We start from the raw sequence: 22,070 nt of genomic DNA, 5'->3' as shown, positions 1-22,070 counted from the left end.
GCTCAGTAGTTTCGTGTCCATCCTTTCACAGCTTAGAGCGATCGTATCATCACCACATTTGCGTCTCATGATATTGTCCTCGTTATATATGAACACCCCAAATTAAATGCTGAAGCGCAATAGTTTTGTGTCAATCCTTTTACAGCTCAGAGCAATTTTATCATCACCATATTGTCTTCACATTATATTTTGTTTTCTTCTACCCATGCCAAAGGAGAGGCTTGATGGTTTTAGGGTTATCCTTTCACAACGTATAAAATGCTGAGGGGTTTCGCGTTTCTTCAGTTTACCACATTGAAAAAGCTGGCTTGTTTCGAGTTATTTCTTTTATACGCAAAAAGCTGAATAGTCTAGCGTTAACCCTTTTACCACATACTTTAAAAAAATCAGCAGAATCGTGTTTTTGCCATTTCCAAATATCTGATACATTTTTCAAGACATTTTATGATAAATACAAATTCTTTGTTTTTTAAAAACGACTGTTTCATGTTTTCACATGCGCACTGCTGTCTTCAGGGTAAGATGCAGTATAAGATCACCGGCGACGATGTTGCAAGGTCGTTCTTCCGCGTCACGCCTGATCATGGACAGATTGTTATTCAAAGAGATCTCAAACTGGATAACTCCATGTCCTATACTGTAAGTGTTATTCGTGAAAACTGCATTTGTTGCACATCTGTCGAAATCTGATAACGTTTACAGCTAATATTCAACTTAACGCTACTAACATTCTGCGAACATACGTCTTAAAACGAAATGTTCTCGGCCTCACGAAACTAGCGATGGGCTATGTTTGTTGGTTGGTTGTGTTTGCTCTTAGCTAGTTGAGGACGGTTTGTAATAGAGTCTTGACTCTTGGTAATTCACTCCAGGTAATTCAGTTTCAATTTGAAAAGATATACATCATCGTAAAACCGTTAGTAGCCTTCTCCAGGATGACCTTCAACAGAGTTGTGAAGTATATAACATAGGAACATATTTCGGCTATGCACGTGCATGTGTGGATGTGTATTCGTGCATGTGTGGATGTGTATTCGTGCGTGGTTGTGTGAGGTATGTTAACAGTCAGGTATAGCAGTACATTTATCCGAAATGCGTTTGATGATATTTATGAATTTGTCAATCAAGATACATGCTAGATTAGTCACAACAGATATTCCGAAGTATACATTGTTATACAATATACCTCACACACTCTAAATTCTACCTTACCCGTTTGGACGTCCTCTCAAGATACATTCTGGTTCAGCCACAATACGTATTCTAAAGGTTATGTAGTCAACAGATCTAGAGTTGGCGTAATCGATTTGCATCAGTCGAACAGTGGGGGTGTCTATGTTATACCCACAAGTATGATATTATCGACTAATAGACGTGCAGGTATTGCCAGTGGAAATAGTATATATAGTCAAGATTTGACAATACAGTTACTTTCCTTACCTGAGTGAGTAAACGAACTGTCCTGATAACATCCTTAACATCTACGCCAAAACGTCGCATCCATTGCAGTTATGAAGTTGGTCATCCATGAAAATGTTCCTCTCCATCAAACCAGTGTCTAAAAAACACTTAAAGAAGGTCAGCTACAAAATTAATTGTGACTGTTGACATTATTAAAACTTATTCCAGCTACTACATGACAGATAATCTCATTTCTAGATTAATTTGAAGCAACTGTCTATGTCTTACTTCCAGGTAACCTTAAAAGCCTTCGATTCTGTGTATCCTACCAACGCCGCGACGACTACAGTGGTGGTCTCCGTAGAGCGGAATGCCAACATACCCGTCCCTTCCCAACCCTTCTACTCTGCGCGGATCCCAGAGAACACCCCTCCAGGAACATCGCTGCTCACTGTCACCGGCGAGGATGCAGACGGGGTGAGAGGGCGTGCCAACTTTCTCACCTCTTGTGTGACATTGCTGGGGAGTTCGTGTCTTGCTGTCTGCACTAATTTTACGGCACATTCAATAATATTCAAGCGAGACTGCGGTCTGGGAATAATTGTGACCAGGCAGTCTGAGGATTGATATCATGAACACCTGTTCCTGATAGATGCTTTTCACAATAATTCACCCGTCATGATCCGTATGAAACTGGAACTGTTAGTCAATGGTACTAAGGGAGATACTCATAACTTAGAGCACTTCGGATGTGCACAATGCTGATTTTGGAAGCATAAGTAGTGTTTTGCTGACTGAGTTATAGTATCACGAGTGTCATTACCATAGCTTCTTAATGCACACCATGATGGCCGGCGTTTCCTTTTGATTCAACCGGTGAACTGGTCTTCAGCAACCGGTGAACTGGTCTTCAGTAACCCATGCTTGTCGTAAGAGGCGATTAACGGAATCGGGTGGTCAGACTCACTGACACATGTCCTCATATCCCAGTTACGGAGATCGAAGCTCTTGCTGTTGATCATTGGTTGTCTGGTCCAGACTGGATTATGCACAGACCACAGCCGCACAGCTGGACTATTAGTGCAGCTTAAAACAACAAGCTACGAGCCACACACCTTTGTTATCTCTGTCTAATACTGTAATTATAGTATCTATTATCAAAGTGTATGTAATATTGATCGACACTCAAATGCATTTACCGCCATGAATAATTAGGGGTTAATGTGTTAACATATGATCTGTAATATGCGAGATTAGTAAAGTATGTATGTTTATATAAACGATGATGACATTTGTGTTGGTAAATGAGTTGAAGGATTAAAGGGCATCAGGGTGTGATCAAGAATGCAAGTATATGTTCAAGCATGTGTGGTTTGCTAAAGTGTCATCTCGTTTGAAGGGTAAATTTATTCATGTATAGGTAAATGTCAGATAATGTATGGTAAATGTTTTTAATTATGAATAGGTGAGAAAATGTTCTTCAAGTATGTATGGTTATTATGAATCATCCATTTTTCGTTCAGATATTCCTTCTCTCCTCCGGCATGCAATGTTATATTTACAGGATACCCTATCGTATACGATAGTACCAAGTGAGAATGCTTCTCAAGAATTCTTCAGAATAGACGAGAAGACGGGAGCATTGACAGTAGGGGGCGATCTTACCTCCCCGCTAGTTCCATCATCGGTAAGGAGATGCTACCATCTGCTGTATCCTCTTATACCAACAATGATTAGTTGATCAGTTGATCCTTTCATAAATGATTAGAAACCTTTTTTCACAATTATAAGTTAACTCTTGGTAAAAAATATATTTTACAAACGATTACATTGAAAAAGTGTGAACTACAACAGCCATTTCTTGCAATAATTGTGCAGCTTGTGCAGATGTTGATTTCAATAAATGGATCCAAACTGCGTGAGTTTAATTCAACACTGAACTGTGTCTTAACAGTGATCATTCATTTGTATCTATCTCAACTCTAAAGTGATCTTAATCTGTATGAATAGGCACTCAACGTATCCTTTCACGATCAAAGAATGCAACTCTTCAACAACTATTAGCCCTTAGGAATGTTCACTGAAGTTCGACATGGGCGTTCAGGTTGTGTTCGTTATTAATGCTGGAGAGCAGGTTAGAAACGGTCTCTAAGGCGTCGATACTCGCTGTGGACAGTTGCGTCCTTTAGGCTACCAGAAGCCAGTGAGGATGTGTCCGAATCTCAGTTTTTCCTGATAATGCTTGTAGGTTGTTCAAGACTATAACCGTGCTAACGAGGTTCCTTATTATTCAGTAGGGTCCATGATGGTATTTTAACATAACAGGTGATGGTTAGGATCTCGGACAACAGAGTGCCACAGAAACACGCAGATGTCTCCGTGAGGGTGAACCTCATCCGGGATTCATCTTCTCCGCGCTTCAGTAAAACGCCATACTCAGCCAACCTCGTCGACACGGTCGCCGTCAACACCACCGTCATCACGGCGACTGCGACGGATGGGGATCTCCTGGTGAGATTATATGTATTAGATATATTTGATAATAAACACTACTGCACCTCAACTCCTTATAACGTATAATCTTGTTTCCTAATAGTAATGGGTAGTCATCCTCCGGCCTCTTCTCAGGATCTCGTATCCATGGTAACCGTTCGTTTGTCCTGGGGTGTATACCCATGTTTCTTTATCCACTTATGTCCTCGTTGTCCCGATGTCCCCATCACCTTTCTATGCTCGACATCCTATTTTCATTCCATCTGAGTGACATATATTCCCTTTAGAGCGTCCCATGGTTTCTTTCGGTTTTCCTTGGTTTCCTAAGATGTCGGTTGACATTTCTCACGTGTTTTTTTTCACTTCCATCCAGAGAACAGGTCTTCTTGTAAATGCAAAATTAAATGTAACATACGTCTGTAACTGTTACAACGTAACGTCTTGCTGCAGGGATCTATGAAATACAAGATGAAAGAAGACAGTTTGTCAAAGGTCTTTTTCTGGATCGACACTGACACAGGCGTAGTATACACCAGGAGACGTCTAACACTCACCAATCTAGACAGGTTTGATGTACGTCCATGTCCTAAGATGATGATGATGATGATGACGGTGGTGGTGAAAAGAAATTTGGAGGTTTTTTTTCGAAAATATTGATGTTTTAAGGAAATGCATCAGCCAAAATAACTTTAAAAAGACGGTTTTTTATCAAAGGCCGGTCCCTTTAGTTTCCTAACTAGCAGCTGTAGTACTTTTCCAATGCCATTTGTCACATCAATCTTGCCTTCCACATAGTGTATATATATTTTGTGTTCAGTCTTTTCAAAGGACTGTCTCAAAACATCGCGGTTTACATGACACTGGATGTATGTACATAACCACACACCATTGCTCCACTCTGACCGTTAGATGCCATTTTAAAGTAATGACAGCAGATTGTGTTGGCGATGATCCATAAAGAGTTTACATGGACCACTTGCAACTCCTACACGAGCGATACTACACCAGAGAACATCAGACATGGGACTTACCTGATGAGAAAGACGAACATCATCTATGATCATCAGTATGAAGCTATTTCCATGTCAACTGACCTTGGTGTAAGTTGATGAAGCTATTGCCATGTCAACTGACCTCGGTGTAAATTGATGAAGCTATGGCCTAGTCAACTGACCTCGGTGTAAGTTGATGAAGCTATTGCCATGTCAACTGACCTTGGTGTAAGTTGATGAAGCTATTGCCATGGCAACTGACCATAGTGGAAGTTGATGAAGCTATTTCCATGTCAAGTGACCACAGTGGAAGTTGATGAAGCTATTTCCATGTCAAGTGACTTTGGTGTAAGTTGGTGAAGCTATTGACATGGCAACTGACCATAGTGGAAGTCGATAAAGGTATTGCCATGGCAACTGGCCTTGGCGTAAATTGATGAAGCTATTGCCATATCAGCTGACGTTACCAGACACAGGATCGTATTTACGTTTTGTCTAGGATTCGGCCTCTAATGAACAGAGAACTGCTAGAGTATATTTGTTAATTTCTATTCAAGGGGTCTTGTAATGAAGATGAGCATCCTTATCAGTATCAAAATAAAGTTGTTTGTATGAGCTTTACAACTTATCATATATCTACAAAAGGTGGAGGTGATGGCCTATGACTCGGCGTTTCCGGGCAATGTGGCGACTACCGAGGTTGAAGTCATCATCACCAATACCCAGGACGACGACAACACTAACGGCCCAGTCTTCAGCGCGTCCGACTACTCTGTCAGCGTGTATGAGTATGTTGAATGCGGCACCTCCATCCTCCGTGTCACCGCCACAGATGCTGACGAGGTAAGTTGACCATAAACGAGTGAGCGAATAAATGCGTTGAGCATTTCGTCACACCAGCACCATGTTTGGTTGAAAACCCTCAAACACAACAGCCTATAATTCATGTGGAACGCACAGGAAACTGTGGCAACGTTTCCTTTTCCAACGAAGAACAGTATTACAGACAGTATTGAATCGAAGGCTCACAACCCCTTCACCATGCCTCAGCGTACACCACTAAGCGTCCATGGCTGAAACGGGGCCAAGACATGTTACAGGATGGTGCATCCATAACAAGTGTTGCTCGCCGTCCTCAGGTGTCTCCATTTGTCATTGACAGATTGAAGGACAGATTCCAGGCCACTGGTAGTGTACAGGATAGACCTCGCTCTGTAACACCCAGAAACACATCAAGGGCAGATGACCCATATGACAGGTTCCAAACCTTACAGAACAGGTTCGCACCTGCGAGTGCCAGTTGCCATATACTGCACTGGATCTATGTCTTTGCACACTAGGATGTTGGGTTTTGGTGTTTGAATCAAACATGGTGCTGGTGTGTTAGAGCACCCTTGTTTTTCACTGGTTTTGACAATATATCTTTTTACCAAACTCAACGAATATTGAATCATGCTTCACTGCATGGTCTAACATGTTTAAAGAGTCCTCCAAATAGACAAAAAGCTGCTTTTACCTCAGAGTATAAATGACCTCACCACGTTTAAGTTTTTGTATAACTATCTAATCTTAGGGTTTTCCCATACACTTTGTTTGCGGAATATAAATCATCACAGTGCTCAGGATGAACATGGGGTCTCCCATATGGTGTGGTTCTGTAATAACTAGGCGTGTTACCTGTTTATACAGATTACACGTGAAGACAACTGATTGTCAAGAGTTGTACTTCTACGAGGTGTGTTTGCCATGAATGTGATTGTTTCTTCCCCGTAGGACGCCGTTCAGTACCGGATCATCCACACACCCGGTGACCCGTCTTTGGTGAACATCGACCCAGATAATGGTGACATCTATGTTCGACAGTCTCTGGCCTCGTATGAAGAGAACGCTTACGTGGTACGATCCCGACATGGTTTTCGTCAAATGTATTTTCCATAAATTTCGTCTTCATGGGTAACAATTGTGTTGCAAATTGCTACTACAGGTTGTTCCTATGTTATCATGCGGTTCCATTGCGTAGCATATCAAACGGACCCTCCATGCCTTTACAGTATTCGTGTAAGAACTGATCTTCAGTAACCCTGCTTGTCACAAGTGGATAACGGTAACGCGCGATCAGGCTCGCTGACTTGGTTAATACATGTCATCTTTTTCCATTTGTGTAAATCGATGCTCATGATGCTAATCACTGGATTGTTTGGACCAAACTCGATTAATTACGGGCCACTAGATACGGCTGGCAAATTATTGTGTCCATTGTCAAACAACAAACAGACAACCGGATACCCATTGCTGTAACGCCAGTCACTGGATTGTTTGGACCAAACTCGATTAATTAGAGGCCACTGTCATACGGCTGGCAAATATTTATGTCCAATGTCAAACAGCAAACAGACAACCGGATATCCATTATGGTAACGCTTACTCCTTTTCAACTCCTGGAAGACTGAAATGGGATGCCCGACGTATGTCGGTAATGTGCCCATCACCATGCAGTGTTTCAGCTGCCTCATCAGGGGACGAAAAGTTGTTTCATAACGATGATTTTTTTGTACCAGTTCACGGTAGAAGCGAGCGACCAAAGACGCGCTGCGAGGACATCCCGAGCCATTGTAAACGTCAGTTTAGAACGGGACGTCCCCATCCTCATTGCTAACATGCCGTCGACTATCACAGTCAACGAGAGCATGGCAGTCGGTGAGCGGGTCTACACCGTGCAAGCCATTGATCGCAATGGTGTGGTAAGAACATTTTGTTTGTTTGGGTTTTTTTGTGCATGTCTTCCTTTGTGTGTGCATGGGATTCTCGTATCAGTGCTAATAGAGTGTGAACAAGCGAGTGGGTCATTGAGCAAGTGCGTGAGCTTTATGCCGCTTTAAGCAACATTCCAGCAATATCACGGCGGGGACACCATAAACGGGCTTCACACTTTGCAACCACGTGGGAAATCGAACACGGGCCTTCCGCATGACGAGCGAACGTTTTAACCACTGGGCTACGCCACCGCGGCGCTTATTGATGGTGATTCGTGTACAAGTACATTTATGACCGCACTAATAGTAAATTGGTAGCTTTCTTTTTAAATAATGGTCAGTGTTGAAAACATTAGTGTGTAAATTTACCTTGTTGGTATGACAACAGATTGTTGTAATGTTTATAATTCAGACATGTAAATTAGATTCTGTGTTCTATTTTTTAGCTGAAATCGGCTGAGCTCACCATTTCTTGTGTATTTGTTTGTAGGGATCCATGCTGTATGAAGTTGTGGGTGACATCGTCGCCGTACAGTATTTCAACGTCACTGATACTGGCGACGTGATTGTTGCAGCGTCTCTCCGAGAAATCAAAACACAGACTTTTACGGTAATTGGAACTGCATAAGACTTCACCCGACGCGACTGAGAATTCACAATGACAAATATTGATGTTTGCGAGGACCTTAATAAATCATGATTATAAGCATCATTGTCATACATGCATATGACAATGATTCTAATAACCGATCACAATATGACAATGAGCCCACTACTGATAAAATAGGGTATATTACTGCCTCAGTATGAGATTCTCCAATCATTTTTAGTTTTGATTAATACACAATTTCGTCACTGGTTTGTATAGGCTCACCAAGCATAAAGTATTACAGCTTCAGATAAACGCGTGGAAGACCAACAGCTTCATCAATGTGCCCAAAGTTCAGGGTACGCTGAACGTCAACGTCAGGATCAACGGCAACACCCCATTCTTTACCAATGCCCTCTACACCGTCACGATTTCATCTGACCTGCAGATAGGAGAGGAGATTACTGCAGTAACTGCCTATGACCCTGACAGGGTCAGTTTCTGCTAAATTCTGTCCTTAATATTTGAATCCACATACTTTCATTATTTCTGGTTATCAAGGTTAAATTAACTTAATAGTATTTCCATTTTGTATCACATTTGCATTAGTATATTTTGATATATCCTCTTCATAGGATCATTCATGCATTTTGAACAGGTTTTTGTCATTTTCATTTTTACCTGAATTGTGTTTGGCGAGGAAATAAATATTTCTATAATAACCAAGTAACTCCTTTTAACTACTGAGTTATTGTGCTCGTTGTGAAGGGTTGGCAAGTTGATAGTATGGTTGTGTGTAAGAAAGACTTAAACCTGTTCTACGATTCACCAACGGTGACTTATTTAGTAACTTCAGTATATAAAAGACGAAACGAAGCAGTAACCAGGTTGTGTAACCAGTTTGCAGTAACTGTGCTCTTTACTCTTACATTTTACACCTTTTGTTGGTGTTATCACAGAAAGTGATAGTATAACATTCTGGAAACATATATTCATGTTTTGATAGATTAAAACACCCTTAAATATAACGTTCTCATACTATGAAACAACATCTACGTTTTTCACTGTTTTCATGAAAACTTTCAATAGTAGGCATATTGTTCATCGTCACAGATAATCTACAATAAAATGAAAGAATTTGGTGTTCTAAAACCTTTTATTTTCCACCTCAACGTCATTCGAACCAGCTAGAAGGACCTTCATAACCAGCTCGGTATATACCTGGTGCATAATTCATATGAACATAAAGATTGGTTTTCACAGTTGATCGTAACTTGTATTGGACATGGGGCAATGGGATGGTTAGCCTGTCACACTGAATACCCCTGTTTGACTCCCACTCCACCCTACCATACTCTCCGTGGGAACCTTGTGCAACGTTTTCTTACGCGACATATTGTTGGAATATTGCCAAACAGCGGCATAAAACCACCATCTCTTGTGTTGGCTATTTCTGAGGTTAGTGTGTGTATACTCTATTTGTCAGGACAACGTTACGTACAGCTTAGACGGCGGGAGCGACTACCTCTACATCCATCCTGTAACCGGTTCCGTGATACTGACAAAAACCCTAAAGAATGTCAACATTTCACAGATTGTGGTGAGCATTTCATACAACACACGTAACGTGCTGCCATACCATAAAATTAAACTTGATCACTGGGTTATCAGGTCCAGACTCGAATATTTATTACTGAGTTAGGCACAATTACAAAACAAACCTATATATATATTCATACCCTTTTCGTATGATATGATATATAATGCCTACAATTGGTGGTTTACAGACCACGGTGAAAGCTGTAGACCGGATGCTGTTTCCAAAGATGGCGACCACAGTGCTGACAGTAAACATTCGGTCCAATGTCATCTACCCTGAGTTTGGCTCAACACCTTATAATATATCTATACCAGACACTATGGCGGTACAGTCGCCGGTATTCACTGTGTATGCCACAGATAGCGATCTAAAGGTGAGAACCGCATGGACAAGGTAGTACACGATATAATAAACACAGGCATGAGTCTGATTTCAAGAACGTTTAAGTACACGATATAATAAACACAGACATGAGTCTGATTTCAAGAACGGTACCTTACTTTCATTGGGATTGTTATCTCTAATCCATATTGTTTATTCACATGCTTCCTTTTGGATCATTATGAATTTTTATGTTTTCATATTTACCTCAAGAGATTTGTACGACATTAAAAAGGATGCAAACACGTTGCTGAGAGTGTACACCTGCGTTTCCAGGAAGTGATTCCGATGATATCCCACTTCATAGAAGTGAAACAATTCTCATTTTGTTAAAACGCTAGATTGATTATTGTATTATATTACAAAAAAAACAAAAAAAACATTGATACTTTTGGTTTTTGTTTGATAAATATATATTCACACTGTCAGTACGACAGGTAGATTCACGCTTTCCCCAGGCTACAATGCTGAAGTTCAAGGCGAAGATTGAAGATGGCGGTGGAATAGCTTTATAGAAAACAACGTACATGTGTTTTGTATCCCTCGTAGGGTCAGCTCATGTATGAAGTGACCGGAGTGTACCCAGCGCCCTACTTCTTCAGCCTAAGCCCAGTTGGTCGTATTACCTTGATTAAACCATTGACAACAGACACCTTCCCCTCTAGTCGATACGACGTGAGTACCACTGCAACTACAGCAGTTCACGGTGTGGCTCCCCGTGGGTTCAAAACACGCTCATAAACAATATCTTTACCAATTCCATGAAGAAAAATAGGTTTTAACATTCCAATGTTCACAGTGTGATTTATATCAATAACATGTTTCACCATACTTATTGTTACCCACCGCAACGCGTTTTGCGGGGGGTCTTAAAATGCACCCCCGTCCGTCCGTGCTTCCGTCCGTCCGTGCACGTTTATTTTTTACGGAGCAGAATTCTAAAACCGTTCAATATTTCTGCACCAAACTTGACACACAGATTGGTCTAGTGGTCTGTTGGTGCCTTTGGATAGTTTTGGAATTCTGAATAAAATATTTTTCTCGTTTCCATGGCAACAAGTTTGACTTCGACTGAAACTGGAGGTAATGCTGGGGATATTGATGACTGTGTCTTCTTGCTTAATATGCAGAAAACTACGGTTAAAATGAACACAGTTGGACCATTTACTTTAATTCATTTAGCATGACTTCCTTGTGTATTCTTTGGTATATTCGCCTGAAATTTTAAGCTTGTGTCTGCTGCAAAAATAAAATGTTCATCTATTCATCACAAACGTGAGGTAGTTTATGGAAGTTCATTAACAATAAAGCTTTTGTTTTGCACCTCTTACGGTAGGTACAAGTGGCTGTTCTGTGTGTACGAAACCTATTGATAACCCCACCTGACCATTGTGGGTCTGTAGAAATGAACATCGTATGTCTCATTTCTAGTTAAGAATTGTTGCCTTCGATGCCATGGCGCCCGACACGAGAAGTACCGTGACAGTCACTATCAACGTAGCCCGAAACCCTAATGGACCGGAAACCCCTCAAGATCAGTACCAGGTCAATGTGTCCGAGGTTGCTAGTCTGGACGAGGTGCTGTTTACTGTGATCGCAACAGACCCGGACGGGGTGAGATAATCATTTGTGTCAACGTCGACATACCTAAGGTTGTCGTATCAGGGAATTATTTCCATAGAATTTGTTCACCGTATAGCACTTACAGTTCGGGGAATATTTTCTTTTGCGGATGATGATGGTAGCTTAAGGGTTAAAGTATTCGCGCTCTGATCAAGCGGATGACTACGGTCCGATTCCCCACTATGGGTACAATGTGTGGCTGGTGTCTCCCTATTGATGTTGCTGGATTATAGCTGATGGATACATGTATCACTGCATGATGTGAATACTGCCCCCTGTAAAGCATAGTGGTATGACATGCATTCATTATAACCTTACATTATGTATGACAAAGTGATTACGCCATAATGGAATTGAGCAGATACTAAATAAATGCAGGGGACAACTCTTGTACTGAGCAAACATGCAACAGTTCTTAAATTAGACATTGATTAATGCATACCATTCATATTTCAGTAGACGTTTACAGTGTTGATATCTTAGAACATCACTTACCCATATGGATTATTAAAGAAGTATGTATTTATTACACATTAAGCTTGTACTGATGAATTCGTGAACAGGACAGCCTGACATACCGGATCAGTGGTAAAGACACCTACTTCAACATCAAAGACAGTGGCGACGTCTACCCGACAAGGAGTCTGATAGGACTCGGTGGCAAAAGTTTTTTCGTACGTTTATTCAGTTTTACTGATACTTAAATAATACATCACAGTTTGGTATGTGCCACGAATGACATGAGGGATATATATGCATTTTGTTACAAGCTTGAAAGCAGACCCAGACGTTGGTTCGGACGGAATTACTAAGTCAACTCTCACACAGAAGGAATAAAGATTCAGTTAATTAGAGTGATAAAGTAATTCAGAATATCTTAAATCTCTATAGTCTTTGAAGTGCTTAAATCTGGAATAATAGAGAAAACTGGCGGGACATATTGTGGTTAACAGTAAACACCCAGAAAGCACATAAGAAAGTATGGCTAGAAAAAGGGTGTTTTTATAAATGTCGTATATACATCAAACATCTCTATGAAAGTGCCCCATCCATAAACTTCCTGATAATTCAGATGACCGAGTCTGTCTTGTGCATGTAAACAACTGTAACATACATGACAGGATAGACGTTGGGTTGACGGGTCATTACGTTCGTTTGTTGCGAGACATGGGTTCGATTACCAACGCACGTGCACCTTATTCAGCTGTTAAATATTTGGGTTCGATATTGCTGAAAGTTGCAGGTAAATGATTACTTTATTTTATTGCACACGCCGGTATATATTTCAGTACAACGTGAGCATCACCGACAGCGGCCGACCTTCCAAGACAACAGAGGTGGGACTGACAGTCTCTGTGTTGTCAGCTGTACCCGTCTTCTCAGCCACCCAGTATGACGTCACTATCAGAGACGATGCAGTTACAGGCACGCCAGTAACCACAGTATCTGCTCAAAGCCCGCTACAGGTACGTGTCTAACCCGTACTTATTTATCTCGTCACGTCACAACTATTCACTGAAACTGTACTTATGACATATTGGTGAGTGTTGCATCCAGTCAATAGTCTGCTGTGATACGATGACACACTGTCAACTAGGTCACGGACTGTGACACAATCACATCCGTGACTAAATCTTTGCTAAAGGCCGTTTCCATTGTACCATTGCGACTATAGTTTAACATACCATTACGGCAGCACCCGTCACAAATACATGCAAAGGCACGTTGTTCACGTAAGTCAGGAAGTGAACAGGGATCCAATATCCTTATTAGTCGACAACGACAAGTACAACTAACCATTTCGCTTTGGATTCAAGGCATAAATATGGTTTCCATCCGAATGTTCATGTGAGTGACTGAGTTTGGCTTTACTTTTAGTACAATACCAGCAATATCATGTCATGATATGCCAGAGATGGGCTTCACACATTGTACCCATGCACAGAATCGAACCCGGGCCTTCGGCGTGACGACCGCACGCTTTAACCACTTGGCTACCCCATCTGTCTCTTAATGTGACAGATAATGATCCTTCTTTGCTTGTAAATGTCCGTAGTAAGATGTGTTCTAAGTAATCTCACTGAACTAGCAGCTACTTACCAAGCGCTGTAACAGAAATGGACGGCAACACCGGCTATAGATGGATTTAAGATTTAATCAATGTTGCTGTGGAGGACAGGTTATATTTTTTTATTTATATGTATGTTTTGTGTACACTAGGGACGAGTCACGTACGATGTGGGTGGGTATGGACTGGCACCGGTGTTCTTCAGTGTGGACAAGGCAACCGGGTCAGTGACCATCGCTCGTAATCTGAAGCTAGGAACTGATCGCCTTTACACTGTAAGTATCTGTTTACGTTGATCAATAAATTAAACAAAACAAAACACCTATTCGTAACACCTGTAAATCAGTTATCTTGCCCTGTGCTCGAATGTACGTCTTGATGGTGTCTACAAGACTCCTGACACTGTCATGATCCGTGCGTTATGATTAATGCAGAATAAAGCAGGGGTTCGTAACTCAAACCAGTCTGCATGCACATATAACGCTTACACAGTTTAACTGGGAGATCGTTGGAAACTATTGTTTGTGGCATAGCATTGCTGAGATATAAATGGTATTGTCTGAGAAGCGAAAACCTTTCCAAACACTGAAATCCCAATGTGTGCCATTTATTTGCAAGGTGGTTTGCTGTTTTCAAAATCGTACTTCTGGGAAGTACCTTTCCTCTTTATCATCCTCTAGTACGGCAATCTCACATGACTAATTCGACAGAAACATTTCCAAAAACATGAAAAATCTCGACCAAAAGAAGGAGCCATTATATGCTGCCGTCGCCATTATAAGCACTTCTCGCGCCCTCTGCACTTGTCACATTTCCGTTACAGCTGAGAGTCCACGCATCCGACGACGGCAATCCGCACTACTACAGTGCTGCAAACGTCACCATGAGAGTTGTGAGGAACATCAACTTCCCACTCTTCGTCAGCCCTACCTACAAAGCTAGCATAGAAGAGGACATGGAGCTTGGAGATGTGGTGACGTCATCAATATCTGCCACGGATGCTGACGAGGTTGGTTTTTCTCTCACATCACTCATTTACAGTGACTGTGCCTTTTTATGAGCATGCTGTTTAATGTGCTTCAGCGTTAATCACGTGGATGTCCCGTCAAAATGTATAATGAAATATACTACCCATCACTTAAAGCACTTATATATGCGGCTACATCGAAGATGAATTTCTCCACTAACTTGGGGGACCAGCTGCAAACCTTATACAGATGAATAACACGAGGATCATACAGTAAATATCGTGCACGTCAACAACTGCGTTTTGGTGTAACCTCTTGTTAGGAATTTGCCAATTTTCACTGAGTCATTTATTGATCTACTGACAATAATATTTTCAACGTTATGAATTCGTGACATCTTTAAACGCTATGGAATGTTTTGTTTTATCTATTGAGAACAGTTGACTGAAGTTAGTGGCTACATTTACACTAGTGAGTAGAGTTCTGATGAATACTACATTAGGATCATTACCGTATTTTCAATCGTGAAGCAACTGATTTTAGCGCCGCTTTGGACATTATGTCCTTGTGGAATCAAACGCCTAGTGTCAATAAAACGTGTTGTATCCACGCTCATCACGACAGCGTGAAAAACACAGGTGAAACAGATGGTTTGAAATACACATTCTTAGTCAAATACAAATTCTTTGACTTCGGTGGTTAGCTTCTGCCCGCGGAAGACGATTTTACAGCATCCCTACTATGAAGCATTAAATGTGCGACTACTTGACTACAATGTACCAGAGTCACTGTCATTCTACCGACATGTATTAATACATTTTTCACGTGGTTGATACATGTTTCTGATAAAGTAACTTGTCTCATTTTGCAGGACACTGTGACGTATTCCATTGTCAGCACTGACCAGTGCAAAGCACTTCTGGCTATAGATGCAGCCTCAGGAATCATCCGACTGCGTCGTCTACCTGCGTCAAACATCACCAGCCTCAGTGTACTGAACCGTCATTTATCTACATTTGTATTTCAGAAAGATAGAATTCGTAAAATTCGTTAGCAGTAGTGATTCAGGTCATGCGTCAAATGAAAAACAAAGGGCCGTTGTCACATGTGTCCTAGAACAGTAAACGGACTTAAGGTCCAAATACGTTTTACGTGCCATTCCTGTAGAAATGCAGGACACATTTTATGGATTGCGACTACTTGAGTTGAATTTACCACGTTTCACGACGTTTCGGGGCTTATCCTAGCCCCTCCTGAGGCTGAGCTGAACTGGGGGCATATGAGGGGATAGGATAAGCCCCGAAACGTCGTGAAACGTCGTAAAATATACGACAGTTGCAATCCATAACATTTGTCCTGTATTACTACACCAACTTCTAAATGATTTAGAAGAATCACGTGCCTGTAGAAGCCATTTTGAAGAAAACGTCATTATGATCTGTCCATTTAAATCCCCTTCAAATGTGCTCCCTGTCTGGTGAATGGTGACTGTTTTGAACTCTTGTTCTCATTGTGTTATTTGTGTTCTAGTGCAGAATCCAAGCGTCGGATAACAGCTACTACGAAGACGCGAAGACGGCCAGCGCGGTGCTCGACCTGACGGTTAACCAAGGACATTACCCAGTCTTTGACCAGTATTCCCACAGAACCAGTTTAACAGAACATGCCCCTGTTTCGTCTGTTGTCTTTACAGTCACAGCCAGTAAACCAAACTTGGTAGTAAGTCCATAGTACCCTCCACGCAACATGGTGTGATTGATTTTCAACGCCACACCCACCAGTATCCCACATGTATGGCAGCGGTGTGTAAATAATCGAATCTGGACCAGGCAACCCAGTGATCAACATTAATCTATGCAATTGGAATACGATGACATGTGTCAACCAAGTCACCCAGCCTGACAACCCGATCCCGTTAGTCGCCTCCTAGGACAAGCCGAAGTCCAATTCTAACCCGGATCTTCACGTGGGTAAAGCTACGTGGAAAGGGAGGGCCACCTGTACAACCTTGTCCAAGGATGAGAATTGCGTTTCTTTTGAATTGTATGTTATGTAATCTTACTTTGACTATTATCTGAATCTTATTAACAAATAACTATGACATCATGTGCCTCTTGTATCGGTCTCAAAGTACAAGCTATTCTGGACATTGCATCGCTTTTGTATCTTCTTTATGATACCCATAGGCGGATCCAGAGGGGCGGGTGCGTCCCTTTTGTCCTAAACTTTCGTTAAATGACAATTGAAACTTGAGTGAAATGAAGTGTGCACCTCCCCTTTTTGCAATAACCCACCCACCCGCCAACTTTCTTAATGAAGCTGTATCCGCTCCTGACGCTGTATCATCTCTGTAACTACCCATAACAGTATATCATTTTGTATTCCACGTATAAGACTGCATGTATCTTGCAGCATTGCATCACCATCTACACAACGCTGTATCCCCTTGTATCCTACTCATGACACTGTATCACCCGTGTTTCATACTCAGAATACTGTCATTGTGTCAAATTAACATAGCATCTTCCTCATGTTGTTCCTGTTATAGGGTGCAATGGTATACGAACTCGTCGGCGTCTACCCGGCTCCTAGCTTCTTCATGGTCGACACCACTTCCGGCGACGTCAGCATCAAATCCGACTTAAAGACTGATTCGGCAGGAACTGCGCAGTATGATGTGAGTCCACAAAGTGATTTAATGACTGATTGTTATAATGCGTTTTAGTTAGGCGGTGGGGTGCCTTATGGTAAAAGCGTTCGTTCATTACGCTGAAGGAGGAGGTTCGATTCCCTACATGGATACAGTATGTTGTTCACTGGTTACGAGGGAACCTATGTTTACCTCAACCCATGGTCCCCGAGGGAGCAGTGAACAACGTATTTATCTTACCGAACACCTCATTGTTAATTTTAAACTGTTTGAAGCATGAGTATGGGAGTTTACACTTCAGCCAGTCTGTGTGAATCAAACGATTCGAATCTTGCATCTTGCTGTTTTTTTCCTGTAGGTATTGTCTTAGTAAAGTCGCCCCGATGTAATTCCCCTCGCCAATATTCACAGGGACTACATTTGAACGTTTTGTCAAAATTTAATGAATGGAATGCGGGGTAATTTTTATGGCGGACGACACAAGAAAAACAGATTTAGAGTTATCTCCCATTCCATCGATTTGCATACCTAAAACATTGGTAATTTCCGTGCATCATGCGTGATGCAATGTTATTCGAGATTACTACCAATGGCAGAGGGGTGTATTGCAATACACCTCGCTTGTACACGGGTTGCACTGAAAGTAATAGAAGAGCGCTCAGGCAATCAGAAAACGAAATTTATGTGTGAGGTAAGATAATGTGTGAGGCCCACTCCCGGTGTCCGCTGCCGTGATATTACTGGAATATTGCTGAAAGAGTAAAACAAAACTCTGTCAATTAGCCAGTCAGTCAGTCAGTCAGTGAATTTTATTGATATGTTTATTGAGTGAACCCGAAACACTACTGTTATTGCAATTTGATATTTCGCGCTTTGTTTTCTTTCGGACGGTGATGAGGTAGCCAAGTCACGCTAAAGATCCGGATACAATGTGTGAAGTCAGTTTCTGCTGTATCCCGACGTGATACTTCTGGAATATTGCTAAATGCGGCGTAAAAGTATTTTCACTCACTCAGTATTATTCTTTCGAAATTTCCGGAGCAAAGCGTGGGTGAGTGAACTACAAAGTATAGTATTACACCACATTATACGTTTTGCAGCTTTACACAGACAATTAACGCAGGTATTCTTGGTCCAACGTCACCCGTTTGCAATTTCTATGAAAATATTTGTTTGAAAAACTGACAACCTGACTAGATAGTCAACCAAACGTGATTCAATGAATAGCAATGAAAACAATGAGTGTGTAGCGTTAAACATGTTCTGTTCATATCATTACATTCACTTATAGCTATGTTTTGGCCCTTGTTCAACCCCTGTGCATTTGTGCAGCTGAAAATAGTCGCCTACGACTCCAGCAATCCGTCACGTCCGGCTACAGCTGACTGCACTGTCACGGTCATACGCAACATCTACGGCCCAGTATTCGCTTCGAGTTCACTACAGACTATGGTCGATATCAACGTTGACATTGACGGGTGGTGTTTCCCCATCCACGTCACCGACAGGGACAGTGTAAGTGCTAGACTCATATCCTAATGTGTTGTAACGTTACAGTACCAAACCTTCATCATTAATTTTGTCTTCTTTCATTCCTGAGAGACTTTTTTGTACGTATTCAGATAATTATGTTTTAGTAAATAAAATATTTACTGTTGAGAGCAGAATTTACGACGTGTTTGTTTACGTACATTGTGGAATATGCAGATTTAGTTTTTGTCAAGACTTTTACTTCTTTCACGGTATTACAGACCTATTATTGAGTGAAGATTCGTCATAACCGATTTTCATCAACATTGTTGTTACGGGCAACTAACGGGATCAGGTGATCGAGTGTGGACCACACAATGCAATGTTTGCCACCAACAGCACCAGTCTATGAGACTGGGATACGGTGACTTGCATCAGTCAAGTCAGCGAGTCTTACAACCCGATCATGTTAGTCGCCTTGTTAAAGACCATTTCTATCCTGGATTGTAGTAAATGTTGTGTGTAATGATGCTGTATACCGAGGTTACCGTTTTAAAACGAGGAGCCTCTAATTTCAGGATGTCATCACGTGCTCATTCAGCGGTGAGACATCAGCATACTCCGACTTTTTCACCATAGATCCCCGAACCTGTGTGGTGACGTTGAAACAGTCTCTGGCAACCGATGACGACACCCCGGACAGCTTCAGGGTATTGAACCTTATAGCTTTCGCATTTAAGTAGAGCACGTATTCAGCTGGATGTAAACATGCATGTAGGAACATTCACCGTTATGTTTTTAGACTGTTGTTTAAGGCCCCACTTACCAATACTACCGCTCCATGTCACCAGTCAATCAAGTTACTTGTATCCTTACCATCTATCTTCTCACATAGAATACGATGGCGTGCAAGTCAAGGTACCGGACTGGGCCTGGTGATTCCACTCCGTTTATCGTATCCTCGACAAGCTGGACTGATCAGTCGGGGATCGCTGCGAGTGTTTGTTGTTGGGAAATCTGTAATACAATGATATATTGCTGATTGTCATATCGTGCAACCTTCTATCAGTCTTCATGAGTATGAACTATACAATCTCGTGAACAGAATGAATCTGAGTTGGCAACCTCTGGTGACCAGGTCGTCGGAAGCACAGGCGCCCACCGCGGGTCCGAAATATCGATAAACTAAGCCCTGGTTTACTATCCAACCCCCTTACTATAATATATGTTATATAGTAAGGGGGTTGGATATGTTATATAGTAAGGGGGTTGGATAGTAAACCAGGGTTTAGGTATATGTTATATAGTAAGGGGGTTGGATAGTAAACCAGGGCTTAGTTTATCGATGTTCGCACCCGCGGTAGGTCCGAAGCGCTGTGGTCGGAAGCGCTTAATATATGCTGTGCAGAAACCTTCAAACATCTCGGAAACGCCTATAATAGAACCATGCTCACTGGTCTACCCAGGGGTAAACTTCCACGACCTGCATTACTTCGGGGATTCCCCTGGCTCACAAAAGTTTCAAGATTTTGATGACTTATGACTATTTTCAGATGATGATTCGCGCCACCGATGACGGACGTGTGCCGAGGGTGGCCACTATGACCTTAACTGTCGATGTTGCCCGTGATGGATCGACTCCAAGGATTCTTAATCTCCCCGCATCCGTCGACATGCTAGACACGACTGTCGTTGGCAGTCCAGTATACACTGTCCGGGTTTCGGACCCCGATCTGCAGGTAATATGATCTTAGAGAAATATTGCGCACACATGACGAACAGTCTTGGATCTGTCTAACTGTGTCTGTGGCTTACCATTGGGTGGTTCCGTGGTTGGCTGCCCATGGTGTTTCTGTTTAGGCCTTTAATCCATTTCAAAAATTATTTCGACTGAGATATGTCAACTATCAATGGTCGATGCACCGTGCCGTAAATAAGTAGAAAACTAGTCCTTGTTTAGAACTTTAGAAAATGTCTGTATAATTGAGTCTTTGTATAATTTAGTCGACACTGTCCTTAGGCAATATGGCTACGTCAAGTTTACCTAATTTCTGAAGTGGGTACAGCTGGATCTATGTTGAAGAGTTGTTTTGTTTATTCTCATTTGACGGATTATCTTCGTGAAAACTCTCCTTTGCTGTGGTGATTACAGTGAAGCAATATTATAAATGATACCGTCAAGTACATTCCTCATAAGGTATTGTGGATAGGTGTCAATAATTTACCACACGCGTTTGCGTCAATACAATAACCACTGGTTCGTTTCATTGACAATGACAAACAATGATATACCGTGTTTAATTCTAGTGTGTTGTATTCAAAATTATGTCTCGACTTGCAGGGTTCTTTGAAGTGCGACATCATCGGCGACGGATTGGCCATTGCCCTCTTTCAAATTGACAGTCGTAATCGAATAACACTAAGGACTTCATTGACAGTCGACAGAAGCAATGCCGTATCCTATGTTGTAAGTGCTGTGGATCTCCATAGGGATCCGTCCAAGAGTTGCAGGTGATTGCATGGTTCCCGTGACTTGGTTCACTGCGTGTCTTCCGACGGGATGGATGATCGTCTACTATATCAAGCAGTGATCTGTATGGTTAAAGGTCCCATGCAACGTAAAACACATCCTCGGTATCTCCAGGGTATACGTTCCGATCAGTCTCGACTATACCCTGGATGCATCCACGGCTCAGCCCGATAAATGTATTACCTCCCATGGCTGGCTTTTTATTCAATCAGGTGTCTACGCTGGGAAGTTGAGCGAACCAATCACAACTCGCTTTCGCTTTTCAAATCATCTAACCGATTAAAGTTGGCAAAGCAAACCATGCAGAGGTTCTCTGAAAGAGGTAGAAGGAGCTTTTGCACATACACATGTATTTCTTTTTAAAGTTTCGGACCTAAAAATATGTCTGTGTGATTTTCCCAAATTCTGAGTCGCACTACGAGCAAACTTTCGCGACGGCTACCTTTCTTTACACTGGCAAGCTCGGTTATAACGACGGTCTAGCTGATTGGCTATTGTGAGAATGTGAAGCCAGCAAAGGGAGGTAATGCAATTATCGGACCGACCCGTGGA

At 41.8% G+C, this 22,070-nt stretch overlaps 1 protein-coding gene across 1 annotated transcript in view; it reads left to right on the top strand.

The window, feature by feature from the left end:
- LOC137284654 (protocadherin Fat 4-like) overlaps positions 1–22,070 on the top strand; it is an 83,940-nt gene that overhangs the window by 49,921 nt on the left and 11,949 nt on the right. The window contains exons 40-64 of the mRNA XM_067816552.1: positions 517–639; positions 1,696–1,878; positions 2,966–3,088; positions 3,727–3,912; positions 4,345–4,467; positions 5,532–5,729; positions 6,660–6,782; positions 7,445–7,627; positions 8,130–8,249; positions 8,533–8,721; positions 9,715–9,828; positions 10,016–10,201; positions 10,759–10,884; positions 11,641–11,823; positions 12,396–12,506; positions 13,122–13,298; positions 14,053–14,175; positions 14,724–14,909; positions 15,740–15,859; positions 16,399–16,587; positions 17,417–17,545; positions 18,851–19,033; positions 19,567–19,698; positions 20,542–20,727; positions 21,330–21,455. Of these exons, the coding sequence (XP_067672653.1) occupies positions 517–639; positions 1,696–1,878; positions 2,966–3,088; positions 3,727–3,912; positions 4,345–4,467; positions 5,532–5,729; positions 6,660–6,782; positions 7,445–7,627; positions 8,130–8,249; positions 8,533–8,721; positions 9,715–9,828; positions 10,016–10,201; positions 10,759–10,884; positions 11,641–11,823; positions 12,396–12,506; positions 13,122–13,298; positions 14,053–14,175; positions 14,724–14,909; positions 15,740–15,859; positions 16,399–16,587; positions 17,417–17,545; positions 18,851–19,033; positions 19,567–19,698; positions 20,542–20,727; positions 21,330–21,455 (3,822 nt within the window). The remainder of the gene's footprint in view (positions 1–516; positions 640–1,695; positions 1,879–2,965; positions 3,089–3,726; positions 3,913–4,344; positions 4,468–5,531; positions 5,730–6,659; positions 6,783–7,444; positions 7,628–8,129; positions 8,250–8,532; positions 8,722–9,714; positions 9,829–10,015; positions 10,202–10,758; positions 10,885–11,640; positions 11,824–12,395; positions 12,507–13,121; positions 13,299–14,052; positions 14,176–14,723; positions 14,910–15,739; positions 15,860–16,398; positions 16,588–17,416; positions 17,546–18,850; positions 19,034–19,566; positions 19,699–20,541; positions 20,728–21,329; positions 21,456–22,070) is intronic.

This window comes from Haliotis asinina, chromosome 5, assembly GCF_037392515.1.
Source record: "Haliotis asinina isolate JCU_RB_2024 chromosome 5, JCU_Hal_asi_v2, whole genome shotgun sequence".
Taxonomy (NCBI): domain Eukaryota; kingdom Metazoa; phylum Mollusca; class Gastropoda; order Lepetellida; family Haliotidae; genus Haliotis; species Haliotis asinina.
Note: the sequence above shows the minus strand (reverse complement) of the source record. Positions and strands in the feature narration are given on the sequence as shown.